Below are 21554 nucleotides of genomic sequence, written 5' to 3' on the forward strand. Positions count from 1 at the left end.
CACACCACAAATGCTGACGATTCCGGCAAAAGGAGCTGGGAGATTAAAGCGCCCCATGACTTTTCCATGTGTCTCCCGCGTCGATAAACTAGCAAGGCGGAGAATTGGAACGCGGCCCGGCTCAACCGCAACTTTGTGGGTGAGCAAGAGAGGTGACGCTCCGAGCTGCAGGATGCCAGTTGGTGTCTTGTTGCATCCACGCAAGCTAATTCCTGCCTGTTCCCAACAATCTACATTCACTAGACGGATGACACAATTACAGCTCCACATTCCAACTTGTGGAGAGTTTCACTCCAATGACACTCGGTGCACACGTCGCCAAGTGGGGGGGAGGGCGAAGCGCAGCAGCCAAATATGATGTTTGAGGTATTTGTGTGGAGGAGGATAAATATCACATTGCACTTGGCCCCCAGCTTTTAAACGCGGTGCAGCCAAACATCACTTCCAGTTGTCAAAATGTAACACTGAGCTTTTCCTGCGAAAGCTTGCGAGGAAAAGAACCCTGACAAACTCCATCGGGCATCCACTCACTCACGCTAATAACAGAGAGGGAAAACAGACTTGTACGATGACGCTGCCGTGGGAGCTCCAAATGACAAGTACAGGTCAATTAGGCACGCGTCGACCCACATTTTGTCACTTCCAATCCCAATACTTGAATTTGTCTATCTGCCGATACCGGGACTCCACAGCAAAAAAAAAAAAAATCAGCAGATGTCGCTAGAACGTCACAGTCTCCACACAGGCAGCGCCACACAGGCAGCGCCACACACACACACACACACACACACACACACACACACACAATCATGTTTACTTCATTTGGGGCTGTAGTCAACGATGATATTTATTGTAGCAACCCAGACGTTTTGTGTGGCCCGCTTGTGTCAGACGCTTGTGTGTGTGTGTGCGACTTGAGTGAGGATGACGGCTGCAGAACATGTGTCGAGACAGCTACCTTTGCTAATACTCCACTAGCTACATCTGCTTATATTCTGCTTGGGTTGCTCATGCTCTTCTTGTGATGTTCCACCAACAACCTGGGCTGGAATGAAAGCTCCTTGGTGGAGGTAATGAACGTTCGAGACGGTAGAGAGTGGAGCAGCTTTACCACCGTGTATGCAGCAGTCAGTCACATTCAGCGTTCTTTCAAGCCACTTTTAAATCTCAGGATTCCTCTTGCTCCTTCATGCTCGTGCTGTTCCTCTTATCGGAGGTCTGCACCTCCTCCTGGGTGTGTGAAGGGAGGAGGGGGGAGGAGGAGGAGGCCACACCCTGCACCGCGTTGATCAGATTAGAGGGCAGCCCGACTCCGCTCTTGCTCTCCTTTCATTTCCCCAATCATTCCAAGCCCTTCCTCTTCCTCCTCCTCCTCCCCCCCTTCATCTCCCGCCTGGTGTGGCCAACTCCAAACCTCATCATCTGCAAACACCACCCTGCTCCTTTTCCTCCCTTCCCAGATGGCGAGCAAGGGGCGAGGGGGCGGAGGTGACTTGCACATGCAGAAGTGGCAAAACGGAGCGAGTCTCTCACCCGGATTTGTGTCTGCTCCTCATCATGGACGTCGGCTCCCTCTTTCCACCCTGGTCGTACAGCGGGTCCACAAACTTGAAGACGTGGGACGAGCCAAACTGCAGCGTCGAGCCCGAACGCAGCACGGTCGTCTCTGTGATGCGCTGGCCGTCCACGAAGGTGTCGGCGTCGGGGCCGTGCGGCGTCACCGTCACCATGCCCTCGCTGTGCGTCAAGTTACAGTGGTGGGGGAGGATCCCCGGGCCCAGCAGCTGGAGGCGGAGACAGAAGGAGACAGCGGCTGTCAGAGGTTCAGATAAAAACACTCAAGTCCAGCCTGAACATCTCCTACCTGGATGGCTCCGTCGTCCGTGCAGTCGGAGCCCACCTCGGTGATGCTGAGCTGCAGGCGATACAGCTTTGGTTTGTCCCGGGAGTCGGAGCCGTCTGAAAAAAAAAAAAAAAAAACACCAGGACATAAAGTCATATTTAGCACAAGGCGGGGCTGCCCATGTTCAGACACCCCCGCAGTACCTAAACAAACACACAAGTACTTCTACAACTTGTTCAACATGTTTTCCATCCATACACAAACTGTTTTAACTCGACCCCATGAGGGGCTACAGATGGAAGCAAACGCCAGGATAACTGCTGAGGTATTTATTTTCTAATGGCATCCATTAATATGCCCTTTCAAATAAACAACTTGGATAATATACAGCATGTCATTGTGGTAAACCTTATTATTATATATGTGTGTGTGAGGCATTATTAAGTTTAGTAAAGGCAAATAGGCAAGCACGTTAGTACACTGAGGAGAAAAGGGAAGATTTCGGCTTCTTAGGGAGGAAAAAAAACAACTTTGAGGTTTTTCTGATACCCCTTCATTTTCCCAGAGAGCTGCTTCTAAAAATAATGCAACAAGCAACATGCACACTTTTACATGCGCACTTGACATCGTAACACTTGACTTATTATTACTTATTACTTATGTTATTACTTCAGAAGTGCCCACACAAGCCCAACATGACGTGCTGTAAACCCGCACCCTCCATACAGGTCCAACACCGGATCCTGTAGAGATGCTCCACATTCGCTATACCGATGCTGTCCAGAGAAAAAGGGGGATCTACTAAACTATCGGTCCCAGTGGCCGGACAGGAGCAAAACACCCAGCAGGCATTCCTATGCCAATATGATCTCTAGTATGGAGTATATCCTGTTGAATCCTGCAGCTAATGTTGAGTACAAACTACTAAGTGTTCTTTCCAAAATGTGTGACACAGATCAGGTTGTGTTATGAGTTTCTGTTTTTTTTTACCTTCATGGTGCCGATAGGAGTAGTAGGCATAGTGATTCCCTCGCCCTACGCAGGCAGGCAGGCGGGCACAGGAAGTAGAAGACATGCACAAGGACCCCCACGCACACGCACACACACCCAGACACACACAGGCAGTGACACGCCATGCCATCAGGAGGAGGGAAAGAAAACAGACATAGCAGAGGGTGAAAATGCAGCGTAACTTTGTTAAGCAATTAAACGTACTTTGCAGCTGACATGAACCCTGACAGGGGATGACCGCCCCGCCCCCACTGGAGGTTAATAGAGTTAGTGCGAGTCAGACAAGGAAAGGGCGTTGCTAGAGAGGAGAGGAGGCGGGGTCAGAAGCGGGCCCGGGCGGTACAGTCACATCCAGCGAGGACTCGGGTGAGCTTGATTTCAATTACCTTGGGTGAGCTCACAGAGGTTTGACCGGGTGACCACCAGGAAGTACATTCCAAGAAGTCAGGCTGCAACGTACCTTCTGCTCTACTCAAACTGCCTCAGTCTTTCGTTGGCTATTACTGAACATTAGGCCATGCAGAGACAACAGCCTCATCATAAAATGTCCTAAATGATAGGCGAGGTCGCCGTGCATCAAGTCTAGAAGGAACATGGCTGCTTCAACCTCGTTTAAGTATGCCAAACGTGTGATTGATGTCTGCTGAGCTGAAGCTCAAGCAACATCTGGACCCTTAAACATGTCATCATTGACCACCACTTCACCTCTCTTTCACCCGGCCTCTTCTTGCAATGGATAACACTGACACCTGTTGGTCACCGCCTGTCACTGCAGCCTTGTTAGCTCACTTGGAGCTTGACCCATCAAACACAAAGCCGCAATTTAAGAGTGCAGGATGGCATTGAGTACACGTGGGTCTACCTGGGCTCAGCTCCACCAGGTAAGGCAGCTTCTCGGGCGGCAAGGAGCTGCACCCGTCCTTCAATCGCAGGCCCTTGTCGTCCGCTTTCCTCAGCTTCCTCCCCTGGTAGTCAGGCGGCCTCTTCTTCAGCTGGAAGACCAGCGCTCCTGCACACAAGAGGATTTAGGTTTTATATCGGTGCATCTCAACTGGCAGGCCGAGGATCCATTCAGGGTGGTGAAAAATGACATTATACTTGTACTTATGTTTCCTCCTTGGTAGGGTGGATGTTCCTTCAACAGTCACAAGTCACAGTTTTCTGATTTTGTGGTCTTTGATATTTAATTTCAATTTATGAATGATATGGTTTCTTGAAATTGCTTGAAAATAAATTTAAATGACTTCAGATAATAATAATAATAATAATATATATAATACAAATGTAAAAAAAATCCATCCACTTTCCATGTTGCTTATCCTCACTCGGGTCGCGGGGTAGGTTGGAGCCTACCCCAGTTCACTCTGGGCGAGAAGGACTGGTGGCCAGTGCAGGGCACATATAGACAGACAAGCACTCACATTCATATTCACATTCATATTCATATCCACATTCACATTCACATTCACACCTGTGGACAATTTGGAGTCTGCAGTTAACTTTTGGAATGTGGCAGGAAAGCCATGCACGTACACAGGTACGCACATACGTACACAAGAATATGCAAACTCCACATATGCCCAGCACAGAACTCTGATCTTCCTGATCTCCTGCCAACATGCTCAACAGTAGGCCAATGAGCGGCAGTGTCAAACCATCACCTCAAAAATGTATAAAAGTGACTGAAATAAAAGGACAACAAATAACTATGACGTAAGCAAAAGTGGGTCACGACCTAATGACCATTTGGCAACTGCTGGTGGAGATGATGCTTTCTGACATGCGATGGCGGCTGAGCAGCAGAAGGGGGCAGTGCAGACGAGGAAAAGGACGGGGGGGAGAAAGTTGGGAGCAGTGAGGTCTACCTCTGTCTGCAGGCCAGTCTCTGAAGATCTGCAGCGGACACTCGCCATCGTCCAGGATCACCTCCTTGCCAGACTTGTCGTCTTGCTGTGACACAAATCCAACCGTTAGCCGTTAGCAACTGCTATGAGGACTGCTCTTTACGTGACCTGAGCTCAGCAGATCTAAACATCATTTTGGGCGTCGGCAGATATTTTAATATTGTATCATCTCAGAAAGCAAAGGAAGAAGGAACGATGCTCCACAATACTGATGTTGCCGACCTTCATGAATATTGTAGCGTTGTTGCTATTCGGCGTCCTCTATCTCGCCGTCGTACTCACTTCAGGGCCCCCTCCCCCCTCCAGGCTGTGCTGCTAAGCTAGTGTGCCCGCCGAGCGTCTCTCATGCTCACTAACCTAATGACGTTTGCTGTACCGCCGTCTCATCAGCAAAGTGTGTGTGTGTGTGTGGAGGGCGGCCAACACCGGGCATCTGCGGGAGCACTCAGTATGAGAGCAATCACTTGCATTGCTCCCAGAGGTTTTTATTTTGCGGCGTGTATGCTAGCCCAGTGACGTCTGTGTGAGCGACATGTGACCGTGGTGTTCCGCGTCACCTCAATTCAACCGTGCCTAGAAACACGTCTTCACGTCCGGCAAGCGTGGCCCTACTTACCCGGGCAATGCAGTACTCTCTGGGGTTCTCCTTCTCCAGCCCGTACTTCTCCAGCGCTTCCACCACAGCAAAATCGGCCGTGTCCCTGGTGGAGAGCAGGATGGTCTTGTATGGAATGTTGGGCTTCAGGCTGTCAGCATAGATCCGCAGTGTCCCCCCTTTCACGAGAGACAACACGCATTATTAGAGGAGGAAAACTCATGTGGTCTGTACATTTGTCCAATTCATTAGAGCAGCAGCGCCGCCGTGGGGGCCACTGGGGGGCAAAATCTAAATCGCATTATCTTCTATTAAAAAGTGAAGAGGCACTTTATGGCTCGTGAAATGTGTGCAATGTACGACACTTGGATGGCGAGGCTAATGAGGCAGTTGAGCATAATGTTTCACCTTAGCAAGGGGGCCCGTTACAGGAGAACTTGCTCTGCAACACGTGTGCGGACATTTACAAGGCCGGCAGAGCAGACGGCTGCCATACTTTCCGGGCTATAAGTCGCAGCAGTTACACATGGAGTGGCACTCGACTACAAGTGGCACTTATGATGGGGCGATCGTCGGAGGGAGGGGGGTCATGCTTGCAACAAGGAGACTTAAAAAGGGACCATTTCAGCTTGTGGAGCTTGCATAATAAAATAAAATTAATAAAATAAAGAGAATCAGAGAATAGACTTTCAACACTTGACATGACGCATCACGGTGTGTAGAAACTAGGAGTGCTCCGATTGATATCATGTATTTATATTTTCATAGTTGCAAGACAGACAAACTATGGAAAGGTGTGATGATAATCTGGAGAATACAGTCCAGTCCAGGAGTAAAGCCGCCGTGTTTCCACGATTCCACTTTGGATCCGTTTGCCACGGCTACCTGAGTCGGGCCGCCCATCGCCGCTCATGAACTCCTGCATGCGCTTCTCCAGTTTCTGCTGGCGTCGCCTCTTCATCACCACCTCCGGGTTGGAGATGGTCCTGGTGAAGCTGGTCTCGGGCATGTCCTTGTAGACCTCCGCGGCCAGCCGACTGTTCTCCCTTTGAGACACAAATACGGAATAAGAATCACAGTGAAGGAATACAAAGCCTCCATTTACCTTCTTCTGGAAACTCCATCGTCTTACCCGTCCTCCCGATTCAGCATCTGCTCGTCCCCGTCGGTTATACGAGCAAACTCCTTCTCCCTCTTCTTCTCCTTTTTCTTCTCCTTCTTGGACAGGGTTCTCTTGAAGTTCTGGATCACGCCGTCCTTCTCCTTCTCCGGCCCGTTGCTCTGGCTCTTCTTGAGGTCAAAGACACCATTTTAAAAAGTTGCTATGTATGATATCATGGATGTCAACAGACGTGCGTTGACAGACAACTAGAAAATAGAGATGTTCCACATTCTTAAAAAAATATTATTCTTGTGATTATGACTTTATTCACATAATATTTGGACTTTATTCTCATAACATAACTTTTTCTGCACCTAATTTTACCATAGATTATAAAATAAGGTCTTTTAACTTTCCTTTTTTATTTTCCAACTATTTCAGCTTTCTTCTTGTACGTTGTACTACTTGTACTTTATTCTCAAACATAAGGTTTTCCAAAAAACTTTATTTTAGCTTGATTCAATGTTTAGTTTCTTTTTTTCTTTAATATTAAAACGTCATTTTTGCTAAATTACAGCAGATTTTTCCATTTTTGTTTTTTTAAGTTTGTTTGTGAAATGATATTTTTAGAATGTGCCATGGGGCAATAAAACAAACTAACAAATAAATAAATGGTCCCCGGACCGCCCATTGGACACCTCTGTCGGATGGGTGGAGCCCTTGATGCTGCTATTTCTCTTCACATGTTTTTATACATGTTGGAGATAAAGTGGCCCCTAGCCTCCTCCGCAGCCCACGTTATGTTCTCCAACGCTGTTATGAAGTCCAAATGTGCCGTGTTGGACGGGACAGAGTTCGCTCGTTGTTACAAAGTGTTTCAGGCCGAGCCGCTGACCTTGGGCAGGATGTCGTTCTCATTCTTCAGGACAAAGCGGCCTTCTCTATCGTCTTTATTCCAGTTGAGCTGAACAACAAGAGGCTTCTCGTCCAGGTCCAGCTGGCGCTCTTCTAAGACACACACGTGACACACACATGAAACACACACGACACACACACACAAGTTCACCAAAGAGCCAACCTCCGTGTATCCTTTTTGCTAATTGGTCATGAGAGCATTTTTAAAAAAGGCTGACAAGCGGACTCACCGCCGCTGACGTGGACCTCATACAGGGAGTATTTGGGGGACGAGAGCATCCTCATGTCCGGTCTAAACTTTTCCGCTAGCGTCTCGATGACGTCCTGTGTGGTTGCGGTGCTGGACACCCTGATGCACTTGGTGGCAAAGTTGCCGGCCACGCGGTCTTGGAAATAGAAGCGCATCACGCCATGGAACTCCAGGTCCTGCAGACAAGACAAGGGAATATTTCATTATGGTCACACCAGGGGCACACAGAGACACCAAGTCCCTCTCCGGGTCCATGCCAAAGGAACAGAGAGGAGTAAAGACGTATGAGCAGTACGCTAGCACTTCTGGCTCCGAGCCAACCACTGGACTGTACTGGACTGTAATCTGTCATTCATTGACCTGCACTGTCAGCACCACGGTGTGTAGTACCGCGGTGTGTAGTAGCAAGGTGTGTAGTACTACATGAGAGGCACCGTGTGCATGTATCCGTGGCTTGAACGGTCTGTCTTTTTGTTAGCACTAGGACACAGCGCTCCTAGCAGCAACAATAGTCAAGGACACCCCAGCCCTGCGCTAAAGGCAACCTATTTTTTGTTTACTACTTTAAAAATATTTTTTCAGTTCTAAAAGAATGTTATTTTTCCTTATATTATTACATGATTGTAGTCAAATTGTGATTTTTTTTGTCTTAGAAATGGACTTTATTCCTGTCATATGAGGTACATTAATAGAAATTAGAGGCAATTACCACCTGACCTTCACAATTAAGAGTGCGCCTGAACGCCTCACAGAGCCTACTATATTGGTGTTAGTCACCGCACGCTGCAGTAGGGAAAAAGGTGCGAGAGAGAGAGTGTGGATCAGAGAGAGAGAGCGATTTCCCCGACAATCTGGTACCAAACTGAAATCATCTGTCGACTTTAGTCGTAGTGAACGTGAGCGGACAAAGTTTATAAGCAACACATTCAAAATGGAACAATCCCAACATCAAACCGAGACTAACAGATATGTATATATGTGCCAAAAGTGGCAGCGAAACACCAACCAAGAAGAAGCGGCAGGATGCATGTGTTGGTCCATTTCAACCTGCTCTGCCGTCAACCATGACCAGTGTGTGACGACACTCGCTAGTTTGGCTGAAATTGTGCAAAAAGAGTGTGCAAAGGAGGATGCACCACTCCTGGGCTTAAACACCAGACAGTCACGGTACAGAGAGCGCCCCGTTGGGGGGCGTGGCCATCTTATGCCGACACTGAAGCATCAAATAAATATACTTTAGCAGCAGGCAGGCCCAGTAGAGGCACCGATCACTACAAAGGTTTTTTGGTCTGGTTGCTGCTGTTCATGTCGGCGCTTCAGTACACCCCCCCGGCCGCACCCCTTCATCAACTCCACTGGAACGTAAGCCAACACAGACTCAACAGGAGGGCTCCAGTGTGCACTGATTATTATTCATGTCCTTAAAGATGGTGTCAACAGGTAGTGCCGATGCAGCAGGCCTCAAAGAATGTGTCAAAACAAGCTTATTTACACTTTCACGGACGCCACTCCCTTCCCTTCCCACGCCTCCCCGCATGTCACACAATCCAGCAGAGTGAAACACTGAGCGCGGTTCTGATAGGAAGGGCGGGGTCGGGATTGTGTGTGTGTGTTGTGATTTACTGCTGGAATGTGGGTCACGGAGGCTTGCCGTTTTCAAGCTTGTGTAACCGTTGGCGACTGTTACTGTGGAGACATTGGTCCACTCCGACTCTCAAACAAAGACGACGTGGCGTCAAATTAACGCGCTGGGCGCTTTTCAGCAGCCACGGCCGCCGTTTGGGGCGCCGCCGTGGCCGAGCTAGAAGTCCAGCACGTGGGCGCTACTAGTTCATATTTGCAGGACACGCCCCGCATGGGATCGCAGCTCGGGGTCAGAGTTGACCCCGACACTCCCATGACCATGGCAACGCTCCAATCCTGCCTGATTATTTCCATCCCAGCTTCTCTGTCTAACATCTTCTCAGCATCCAGGAGGCTGTTCTATGGGACCCGTGGTGCGGGGTTGACGGTGCAACTCAACTTCAACACCTGCTAAGTTACAACAACGCGGTGGTGCACGTTGGTCAGGGTCACTGGTAGCGTTTTATTAGTGCGGAGCTTCTTGGAAACTTTCAAGCCTCTCTCACCCGCAACTTGCAAAACCTACTGTGAGCCTTCGGCCAATAAATCCCACAAACAGCTTTTCAATTTCAGCGGAACGCAGGACACATCGATGCCACCGAATAACAACTCGGATGGAGGCCACCGTCACTGTCGCGCACACACACACACATCAAGAATGCAGCAAATACCTGAGTGACACCTGCAGTGAAACCTGCGGGACAGGGCTATTTATGTCACGTGTGGAAGTAGGCCACCAGTGCAGATTGTTGACATCACTCAGATAAAAAATAACGGAGGAAGAACAAATACTTTCGACAAGTAAAACTTTAGAGAGTGCCTGCTTTGCAAGATAAAATTGTGGCACATCCCCCAAAAGCCTGCCTTCTTTTGAGGGTACAGGGTGGGTTGAAATAGAAATACGATTGTCTGTAGCTACACATTGATAACACTTTATTGGACTCAGGTTTTTTGTTGTTTGATTACATAATATTTCCTTACTTGTTGTGGAATTAGCATTTGTGTTTCACTGTATACTGGCATTCAAACTGTCTGTCAAACATTTGCAGCATTTCCACTTTATTAATGAGCAGCATTTCTTTTTGACTATTTCATTTACTTTGCCAGCCAAACGTGGCTGCATCTCCATGTGTGGTACCCTGGATCCATTTCAAGGTAACACGCCACAGCAGCAGGAGTGCGTCCATATAAGGGCATGTGACTACGGGGGGTGAGAGGGGTGAGGATGACATCAAGATCTCACCCTGCTGGGTCAAAGATCACGTATGTGTGTGAAAGCTCTCTCGTGCTGGTTTTCAGTGTCACCTGGCTGCACCTGACGCAACACAAGTAAAGCGGCAATGCAAGCGGCGCCGTGCCGTGTTACCCGATTACCTGCGCTGTTTCAGTAGGCCGCGTGAATCACTTCCTCTTCTAGCAAGTAGCGAACCCTGGAGGCGTACATGTGTGCGTGCATGTGCGTTATCAGGTGTTGGGGAAGGAACAGCAGAGCCTGCCAAGTGCTGAGATGGAGCATATCTGAAAGGTCTGTCATGTCAATGAGCCTTCTTTGATTTGCTACACAACTTGGAAAACAATAAGACGATGTTCGTGTAGGAGCAGCTAGTGAGACTGACCTTTGGAGACATGAACTTTGGTTCAGTTTAAAAGGAACCCTGGTGTTTGCCCTGCTGGCAGGATGCATTTGGTCAAGCAGGGTTTCTCATACGTTCATTTGGTTATTTGTGGTGAGAACTTGTACAGTCACCCCGGCCCTTCTTGTTCCATTTGTCTCTTTATGTCACCTTGGCTCCACAATGTTCCATGTACCAGTACCAAACCAGCCGCTGGCCGCACTTTGCACAGCTCTTCTTTTACAGCTCTTGGGGTTGCGACATGGTTGAGCATGTGACGTGCCGTCAACTGTAAACTAGTGCAACTCTCATTATGTACTATTTAGCCGTTAGCTTCCTTCGTAGCCAGTGAACGATGGTCATTAAAGAGAGATGGTTAGTGTTATCGCAGCTGGAACTCTGCGATACAAGAGTCATTTTTATTGCAAATGTTGAAGGTGCACACAGGACACGTACATACACAGGAAATATTGTTGTATGAGTTGACCACTGGGTTGTCAAAGATAAACCGATGGGACTGGATATCCAGTCTGACAAGCCAAAAGTATGGCTGCATCGGTAGCAGCCTCCTGGATCGATAAGGATCCGCCATGAATCCTTAGATTAACGACTGCTGAGACGGGCAGCGGGTATCGCAAGACTAGCAACCAGTCGACAGTCCGTCTCTTAAACAACACCCAAGTCTGCCTTGGCGGCAAAAGGATTGTCTCGCACGCGGCGTAGCTTAGCATGACTGAAGATCACTTATAGCAAACCAATGGATTTTATTTACTATGTAGAAACTAAGATGGGAACAACAGATTAAAAGAACCTGTACAAGCCTGGGGTTTGTTTTCAGGGAGAACACGTGTGCTACCATGAATTAACTTGAGGTTGTGGATTAGCGCTCAATAAAATCATCAAATATTACATTTATGCATTCCCACATTAGGCTCCATACCTGTGGCCCTGATGAGGATAAGCGACAAAGAAAGGGGATGGATGGGCATTCCCACATAGTATCAGTGTTTGGGAACAAACACAAGGGGAAGGAAAAAGGGAAAATACAGTAGTCTGTGCAGCGTGGGAAAAAGTTAACTGGTGCATTCAAGGACCGTCCAACCAAGAGGGACAGGTCGCTGGTGGATGTAGTTATTTACAAATGCATTATTTTAAGTGTTTTTTAATAATTGCAATGAAAGGTGGCCCTGCAGTTGGGGACCCCAGCTGATGTGCTCTTTTACACATTTGGAAATATGGTGAGAATACCACTTTTATAGAATTGGCACCTTTATTTTAGAACCTAAGATTAACATCTATATCAACAACCGTTCAGTCCTATCTAATTGTATTGTTTGTTACGCTGAAACGGGTGTCAATGCAACAGAAAGCAGCGACTAAAACATCTTTCAGCACAACATGCGAACACATTCTTGGAATGCCGAGAGTGCCACTGGCAGTAAGGTGAGAAGCACGTCCGTTAGTTAGGAGAACTATCTTATGTCATAACAACGCTCGCTCCAACCTCAACACAGCAGCTTGAGCTAACGTCGACTTCACATTTCGAAAAAAGCACATGTGAACTTTGAACACAGCATTATTTCATGTTTGACTTCTGTCCGTGAACGCTCGGGCGGCGCTTGTTCATGCTGTGTAATTCCACGTTTTACCCAAGTAAAAGCCGGCCTTTCCGTAGAGATGCTGGGAAACTTCAATTTGGATTTATTTGGCATTAAAAAGATGAGTAGAAGGGAGGAGAAGGGCTTTCGGGTTCAAACGAGAATAGATTCCTGGCGCCGTGCGTCATAGTCTGCTCCGCACTCAGCACACACACGCTCACTAAAACTAAGCGACTTCCCGAGTCAATATTGTTGTGGCCCCACCTGCAGCAACATGGGGGGATTCCACCATAAGCCGTGTCCAAGGTCAGCAGAAGCAAGGTTTCAACTCGGCCACGGGGAGGGGAAGCTCATTCCACAACAGATCCCAGCTGAGACCTTTTCTAAAGGCATCAAACACGCAGACAAAAGGAGACAAGGAGGGCCGAACAATCCATCGCACGAGGCAGGAGGAGGACTGGAAACCAGCCAGTGTTAGGGTGTGGTCACATGACCGTATACGAATACAACATTTCCTGTCAATTCAGAGAACAGAGCAAGAGTGACTGAACGGACATAAAGTGAAAATAATCCCTCGTAGCTCAGATTATGGGAACTATTTCTAGCTTTCCCAGACGTTCATTCATCCACCACAAATAAAAGCTCACCTCACAGATACCTTGGTTAGCCGCGTTTAGCATGCTACTGCAGCTGTGTGTGTGTGAGTCCTCTTTTCCAACCTATAAATGTTGTTACTATGTTAGGGTTAGGGTTATTTATTAATTTATCACTGTCTGTTTATTTTGAGTAAGTAATCCAACAAGGAGATATTGCGTCCAGCACCTTGTCACAAATGAATTTCACGCAATATCTTCATGACAGTTTCCAAGAAAGCGTCGTTCACCTTCATGAGAACGAAGAGAATGCAACCCAGCAGCAAGGACCAAACCTACGTTAGTTAGCTCTGCGTTAGTTAGCTGTCCTGAGTCAATAGGAACGCACAAACCCTCTTTGTTTCAGGTGAGTTTCTCCCTCGGTATCGAGACCCCACCCCCAAAAAAAACACCAGCAATTCAATGCAGCAATGCATCGTGGGAAGGTGCAAATCATCTTGGCCTGACAGCAGGCCACAAATAAGACGCTCGCTGCCTTCATTAACAGCACACAAAGATCAAGGCTGTGTGTGTGTGTGTGTGTGTGTGTGTGTGTGTGTAATGGCCCAGTACAAGGCCAGTAAGGTCTGATGATACACACCCAGACACACACACACACAGTGTGAATTATTACAGGCAAGGTGAGATGTGATGTGCCAACCGTCAATTTGACCATATCTACCAGTGGAGTCCAAAACACGGCCTGGGGCTCATTTATGGGCCATGGCTGTTTGTTTATTGGCCCTCGGCACGTTCTAAAGTTCCAATTAGACAAGGAAATGCCTCCACCCATCGAGACCAAGAGAGGGAATGGCTGACGAGGAAAACAGACATGCATGCACATGGAAATACTTGGAGGCCGGCAACTTTACCATGTTTATTTTCATTTATTGTGTGATTTATAAATTTATTATAGTACCAGGTTTACAAGACAGTTGCTGAATCTCACGACATCTTGTGACACCTCTAATATTAAGAGCATACATTTGAAATAATGAAATTGGGGAAGTCGTGATATAAGAAAAATGAAGTTGCAATGTTTGGAAAAATTACAATAATAAGGCTGCAGCGATTAATCGAATAATTCCAGTACCTCAATGATAAATTTTTTTATCTGCTTCGAGGACTCATCAAGGACAAAGAAGGAAGGGGGTGTTGGTAAGAAGATGCGGGGATATTGAAGAGGCGAGCAAAGAGAAAGCGACAAGGCAATGACAGAGAAGGAAAACAAAAAGTAAAGAAAGAGAAAATGTGGCTAAACGCTGACGTCTATCCGGCGGAACGCTACACTTCCATAACACAATGGCAGTCCTTTCCTGAGTCGCAATGAAATCGCTGAAATCCCAGCGTGGACGCCACCACTGGCTGATGCTGTGGATGGTGGCTGAGGATAGAAACCTTTCACAATTTTGTTTTTAATGAATGGGCATATCCTTGCACAATATCCTTGCTAGAGTGCCTATACATGAAAAATAAAAGCATAAGGCCGGGGGGGGGGGGGGGGGGGGGTGCACTGTAAGGTCACGTGTGGGGAGTAGGTCAACAGGGGAGGAGAATGGGAGGAAGCGTTCACTTCTGCTCCACTTCCTCACACTTTAGCAGTCATCCTCAAACGGCACCCGTAGGTCCCATGGACAAACGGATCAATAACGGCATGTGACGCTTGACAGGAATTCCACATGGCAACTTCCACAAGACGTTCAGCAAGCACCGCTAACTACGGGACTGACCAGTTACTGAAAAGACAGTCGCCATATGACTCACATTGTTTTTATCCTCAAGTGTGGCGGGGGGGGGGGGCTGACATCCTGCTTCTCTCCACTCCCTCATTCAGCAATGTGATTTAGAGACCAAGATGTCAGCAGGTCCACGGGATGTGTGGAAAAAGTCCCACTCTGTACTCCAACAGTCACTAATTAACGGACAGCTAATTGAGGCCTTAAACTGAGGGACTGAGGGACTGGGGGACCGGGGGGCGCTTGAGCTTTTTAATAACTTCTGAGGAGATTCATCAGCTGCTGCATTCGGCTTTCTACAGTCACAAACAGCTGACCTGCCTCGGGCGGAACCCAACACCACCGTGTCACTGTGTGGCGCCATGGCAACCATGTCGGCAGGGTGTCACGTTCCAAACGGGACGCGTCTGCTTCTCAGGTGGACCAACAAGCGGTTAAAAAAAGAAGTCAAAGTGGTCTTGCAAACCCTTTGATGCCACAGGCGTCCAAACATAAGCCTGAGTGGCTTTGATCATCACAGCCCCCCCCCCCCCCCATGCACCAGCTCCCGTGAAACTTCAGCAGTCTGGACTACTTGTGGCTCGTCCAGTTTAAACACTCATGAGTCACATGATGCTGATGGGACCTCCAAAGACAAACGGGGACAATGCTGGACTTGGCTGCTGTGCATGATAACATCGACAGTGTAGACTGGACCAGACCTGCTAGTTGGCATAGGCTCCAGCTTCCCTGTGGAAAGGGCAGCAGGTAGGGAGGGGCGGGTGTTGGAAGACAAGGCACGTTGAGGTCACCAGGGTAGTATTGTCGCTTCTCTGTGCAAGTCCTCACCGAGGCAGGAACCAGGGCAGGACAGGAGCCCAAATGCTGTTTACTAGCCTGGCTACAATTCTTTCAACAAGCAGTGACAATGTGTCTGGCCTATTAGGCTGCCAAATACTAAATACAAGTTGAGGTACTCTCCCACAGGATGTTGTATTTGGCTGCAGTTTCAGGTTCATGATGGCCAGAGTTTGAGTCACATACAAATACAGGCACTAAGTATAAGAGTCTTGTCTGAAAGCCGCTAAGTCGCCCAGCCTGGAAAACGCTACTCCATTCACTGTGCGCCCATCTGTGATGCAGGCACAAGCAAGTACAGTAGAACCTCCGTTTTTGATTAATATTATTACCAAAAATATATCTTGGTTGTACGGCCAAATATTACACCCAACAAACCAAATCAAAAATCAGTGCTGACTCAGTCCTGCTGACCAACTGTGTTGCTAACATGTCTTCCTTACAAAGCATAAGTACGGCACAAAATACAAAAATCCAATCAAAAGCCGAACTAAAGCGACAGCGTTCTACAAACACGTACGTGGTTCCATTAGAGCGGTGCAGCCAAACACTGCAGCCGCCATCTCTCTTGTTAGAAAAAGACTTGAAGGGACAGTACTGCAAAGAGTACAAGTAGTAATTCTATACTTCATCGCAAAAAAACACACACAAAAGACAGGACGTCGTCTGTCGAGTTCTTTGATTCTTTTCATGGAAAAGCAATTCAAGTAAACATGATGATCTTGTCCCTTTGGGACATCAACAACATCCTACTTGTGCACCTGAAGGATCATGGGTAATATGATTTTATGGAATAATAATATTTTCATTCGTGCCGTTAACACACAAAATGTTTGCATACCTTGCATAACCTCATGAAGCCTAAAGGCACCCTACAACCGAGTAAACATCTGCTCATACTACTACACACTACTATACATAGTACTCTGATAATTGTCCTACATGGGTAAACAATTTGACTTGGTTAAAAGTTGGTCAATTGACGAGGACCACAAACAACACATAGTTTTACTTCCACCAATGTCTCACATCTTCCCTCCTTAAAGGCGCAAGACTAAGACTGCTGCAAAGCATCATGGGAGCCGCTGGAGTGCTCTACTACAAAGTAGGACCCTGATTGCAGTCTGATCCTGTGAGGTCAATGGGGGGTTACCTCGCACGTGATTGGCCCAGACGGACGGGGGCGGCTGACAAGAGGCAGGTTGGGAGCGAATCAGCTGACTGAGAGGGCAACATCAACCAATGGGGGGGAGGGAGGGTGGGGGCAGCGGGCCGTCGGAGAGGATTAACGCAGTCTGACAGGCGGGCCGGGACAAACACGGTGCTATATCTTTGAGGGCGGGCCACTCTGCTGAGCACATACAATACACTATTTGTTTTAGAACAAGAGGAAGGAATGAAAAGATAGATAAGAGAGAGGCCACATCACAGGAGAGGAATGTGCGGTTGACGGAGGGAACTGGGGAGCAAAAGCTGGTTGGTAGGAGCTTCCCGACTAATGAGGAGAAAAGCTCCTGTCTGAGGTGAATTCCTACACTCTTCCATGACATCACCGTCAGGGAGTCCGCCTGCGATCTCGGGGATGCGGCCTGGAAAACTTCTCTCACATTCCCAAACCTTCACAGACCATCCATCAAGCTACCTGACTTCTTTATCAGGGAAGCAGCGCAGCAAAACTCCATTTGCATTCCAGGAATTCCTTGACTAGTAGGAACAGTGAAACTGTGACACGTGATCCGAGGAGATCCTGGCTAACAGACTTGCTGCTGAACTGGGAGGACTGCTCAGAGAGCGCCCCCGCCCCCACGCCCACGCCCACCCCCATCCCCGCCAGAAGTGTTTGCATGTATCGATCCCACCTTGGCAGCCCTAAGAAGAAATGAATAGCCTCCCAGGTACAACAGTGTTTCTGTGAATGAACCCGGTGTGGAAACATTCTGTTTCTTTCGGCTTTTTCCTGATTACGGAGTCGCTCGCCACAGCGGGTCTGCCTACATAAAAATCCAATGTCCAGCTGGAAAACCAATCTGGTACACCAAAGACTAAGGACTAACCTCGTTGCAGGTCTGCCGGTCATATGTAAAGGTACACTCGGGTCTAAACTCTTCAGACCGCTTCCGACTCGCTATGCCGGCACCGAGTGGCGACCGTCTTGATAAACTAACCACATGTTAGCTTTTGTCTGAGGAGGAGGCTGAGTGGGAGATAAACAGCGGTGATAAATAACAGCAGTGACCTGCCTTCCTTGCATTGAGCAGGCAGCAGCCAATAGCGGCCAACTGCTTCAATTACGGCGAGAGATGGCGGTCAGGCCAATACGGAAACCTGTTTCTGTGTCCCTTGGGCGACAAGGAAAAAGGCAACCCAACGGCCCCCATGAACATGCAACCCACACAGAACAGAGGCCCTCATGTGGTGCATAAACACAGCTCCTGTGTCTGGAAGAGAAAGGTGGGTTGTAAGCCGGCGGGACAGGCCCGCCATCGTGGTCTTTGCCCCACTACCGGGTCCATGACTGGGGAGCCATTCACGTGCACACAAGGTGTTGCTGTACATGTAACATGTATGTAGCATTGTGTGTTCCACTCTTGCAAGTGTGTCCAGTGACAAGCTACATCGGGGAGGGATGCTAACCAAGCTAAAGCTTTGTCCTGATGCTTTGCTACTAAAGCAAACAAAGCGTGCGCTACCTTCACAATTACAATACTTCTTAATTGTATTTGTGCTCATTTAGTTAGTTCATCTTCATGCTTAAAAATGGCCCATTTAGTCCCAGAACAGTACAATGTGCTAATATATGCATTTCCCCCAACCAACAAACAGCAATCATTTATGAAGGAATTCCCTTTTGAAACACCACGATAGAGTGAGGGGGAAACACAACCACAATTCAACAGAATGATGATTATTCACTCAATGAATAATCTAAGAATTTGTGATGACCAATTCAATGCCCCATACTGAAGTAAAAGAAGATTGAGATAGACTGGTCTTAGGTCCTGCAGGAAGAGCATTGAATCAAACCTACACAGTTCCTACTATTGTTACCCTACCCCAATAAGTGCTGCACAGTGATTGGCTTCAGCCGTGAGTACATCGTCCACATGCTATGCCAGTGTTCTGTGCAGGAGACCGACAACAGCAAGTGGAGCTGGTTATCTGCAAAGCATTCTGGGAGCGCAGATCCAGCGGTGGCGCCCCAATCTGATGACGCCGACACCTCCTCGACGTTGACTTGATCTAGCCCTCGGCTGACAGCCACCCCGCCACGACAAACCCAGCGGATGAGGCACAAAATAAGTCTGCTCGTCACAGCGACGGTGTTGCCATGGTGACCCGGCGAGGCGAGGGGCCCACATGACATGATGAGACTGGTGGGGGTGACAAAAACACACTGCGGGACAATGCAAACGGAGATAAACGCACCCGGCAATCAGCCAGCGCTTGTGTGCGTGTCCTCGTGCTATTGTGGTTGTAGCTGAGGCTAGCAGATACGCCAGCATCACAGCCACGCACCAACCGGGCTCCGCCTTTTCTACAAAGGCAACTTTAGCCCCAACGCTAGCTTGTAATTGACGGCAATAGTCTCCTGCAACATGTCCCGTTCGCCGGAAGCTGTGGTTAATCAACAGTCAGGTGATGCATTCTGCACTGTAATAAGGAAATGTAACGCCGCGCACCAGCAATAAATCCTGCCGTCTTGCGTGTAGTAAAACTGGGTGCTCGGGCAATAAAGCAAAAGGGCCAATCAACAACCAGAACATGTTGGAAGTGGACGACAAAAAGAAAAACAGCCACAGGAAGCTCACAATCTCAGCACAGCACACACTTCCTGTTTCCCGAACAGGAGTGTTGGGGCGGATTCACACAAGAGACGGCGCTTACATGCAAATATAGATGTTATCCATGGCAGGCTACTATGGATATTGGATCAATACTAGCATGATGACAACATGACCTAATACACTTGGCATGTCCACGCACGCACGCCACAAACAACCAAATGTATGAGTAAGAGTCGTACTCTACAGTAAATATTGCAGGTGTTAGTACTCCTAATGCTGGAATAAATACCAAATACACCTCTGTCTCTGAAGTCCTCAGCCATGTTGCCATAATGCAGTGGTGTCCAAAGCGCGGCCCGCGCCTGATTTTGCACTGACCCACGGCCCATTTGAAAATAGATTTTAAGAAAAAAAACGCTGCAAAAATCAGCAGTAATTTTGCAAGAATAAAGTAATTTGAGGAGAATAATGTCATACGAGTACAATTTTCATTTTAGTAGCATAAAGTTGAAATATTACAAATGTCGTTATTATGAAAAACAATGAATAAAGTTATAAATTTTGGAAAATGAGCCTGTGGAAAAAGTTACAAGAGTAAAGTAAAAGATATTATGGGAATAAAGTCATATTGCAGGTAGAAAATTTACAAAAAGAAAGTTGAAGTAGTGGAAAATTTAAAAAAACAACAACAGAAATGGAAAAAAAGCTGTAATTTAAATAATGCAAGAGTCAATATATTTATATTTTTAGAGAAAACAACTTGTAATCTAACAAGAAAAGTTGCAATTGTATGAAAATAAAAAACAAGATAACCCCAAACATGAAAAGCTGCTGTAAAAAAAAAAACAAAAAAAAAAAACAATTCCTGCAGTGAGCTTTCAGGACGAGGAGCATTAAAATCGCCTTACCTGCGTCACACGCGAATAAAAGCACAGCTCAATGGACCCGACTAAACCTTTTTTCTGAGAGGTAACACGGCCTAAATAACTCAGCATGCCCCTAAAAGAATCACACTTAAAAGTCGACTCCTTTTTGGCTTTGCTGAGGAAGCCCCAACATCATCACCATCAGTCTGCTGAGAACCCCAATCAGGCAACGACTGCCCGGAAGGCTCTGGTAGTAAATACAAAGCCGTCATAGGTGCGTTGCAAGATCATGTTAGCAGTCAAATATACACCTACTAGCCAAAACATCAGAAACATGACAAATGCAGCACAATCCATCCAAAACAAACAATTCTGTAACACAGCTTTCATTAGTCATCTTCACAAACAGGAGCTGAGAATGTGCACCTAATGTTCCTAATGAAGTGTCCAACAGGGTCCCTTCCTGTTAGCGTTTCCACAGATTAGCACCTGCTATGTTTCTATAATTCAGCAACCATCCCTCGCCTCGGTATGTCAGATTATAAAGTCTGAAGAACTAATTAGACCAAATCAGTCACCCATCACTGATCTTAGCGTAACCAGACTGACTCTTTTGCCCCCCCCCCCCCCCCATTGTGACCAGTGAAAACAATCTGGAGACCAAACATTTTGAGAAAAATGTAGCCTCAAACGTGGCACAAAGATTTGGGAGGCTAGCCCGACTCCTTTTCGACTTGTGCAACAGTTAGGAACGTTTAAAAAATGACTTCAAGCTACTACTACTTGCTAAAGCATTTATGACGGCCACTGTTTGACCCCGGAACGGACTTATACTTCCATGACTCCCTATGAGAAAATGTGACATAGTGGGGGTCCTGTAAGGGATTGTGGAATTTCATAGCAAGTGCTTCCTGGGAGTGATGGGCATTTGTGCAGCACCCCCCGGGGGCTCAACCAGCTGACATATGGGGAGGGTGTAGCATGGCAGCAGGGTGTCACGCATCTGCTTGTATTCCATGGAGTACTTGGGGGGGTTGGACATACAGTCAGAAGGACTTAAGAGGCCAAGAGGGCTCGCTTGGTGTGTCGGTTAATCATTCGTCATAGGATGGTAGGATGGGGAGGTGGCCACACTGGCCAAAGGCAACTCTGGCCAACGGCTGGCCAGCTTCAATCCTGATGAATTAAATCGGCTCATGGGGAGAGGAGGGGACCCTGTGACCCCCCACCCCACTCCCCCCGCT

At 47.6% G+C, this 21554-nt stretch overlaps 1 protein-coding gene across 20 annotated transcripts in view; it reads right to left on the minus strand.

Moving 5' to 3' along the window:
• afdna (afadin, adherens junction formation factor a) overlaps nt 1-21554 on the minus strand; it is a 54983-nt gene that overhangs the window by 23288 nt on the left and 10141 nt on the right. For 14 of the 20 annotated variants that reach the window (XM_058064061.1, XM_058064087.1, XM_058064079.1 and 11 more), the window contains 10 exons: nt 7601-7796; nt 7351-7463; nt 6486-6643; nt 6239-6399; nt 5375-5532; nt 4720-4804; nt 3717-3863; nt 2834-2878; nt 1865-1959; nt 1534-1784 (listed from right to left, as the gene is read on the minus strand). In XM_058064061.1, coding sequence (XP_057920044.1) covers nt 1534-1784; nt 1865-1959; nt 2834-2878; nt 3717-3863; nt 4720-4804; nt 5375-5532; nt 6239-6399; nt 6486-6643; nt 7351-7463; nt 7601-7796 — 1409 coding nt within the window. The remainder of the gene's footprint in view (nt 1-1533; nt 1785-1864; nt 1960-2833; nt 2879-3716; nt 3864-4719; nt 4805-5374; nt 5533-6238; nt 6400-6485; nt 6644-7350; nt 7464-7600; nt 7797-21554) is intronic. The other 6 variants (XM_058064102.1, XM_058064210.1, XM_058064117.1 and 3 more) reach the window with 5 other exon arrangements.

Source organism: Doryrhamphus excisus, chromosome 1 (assembly GCF_030265055.1).
Source record: "Doryrhamphus excisus isolate RoL2022-K1 chromosome 1, RoL_Dexc_1.0, whole genome shotgun sequence".
Classification (NCBI taxonomy): domain Eukaryota; kingdom Metazoa; phylum Chordata; class Actinopteri; order Syngnathiformes; family Syngnathidae; genus Doryrhamphus; species Doryrhamphus excisus.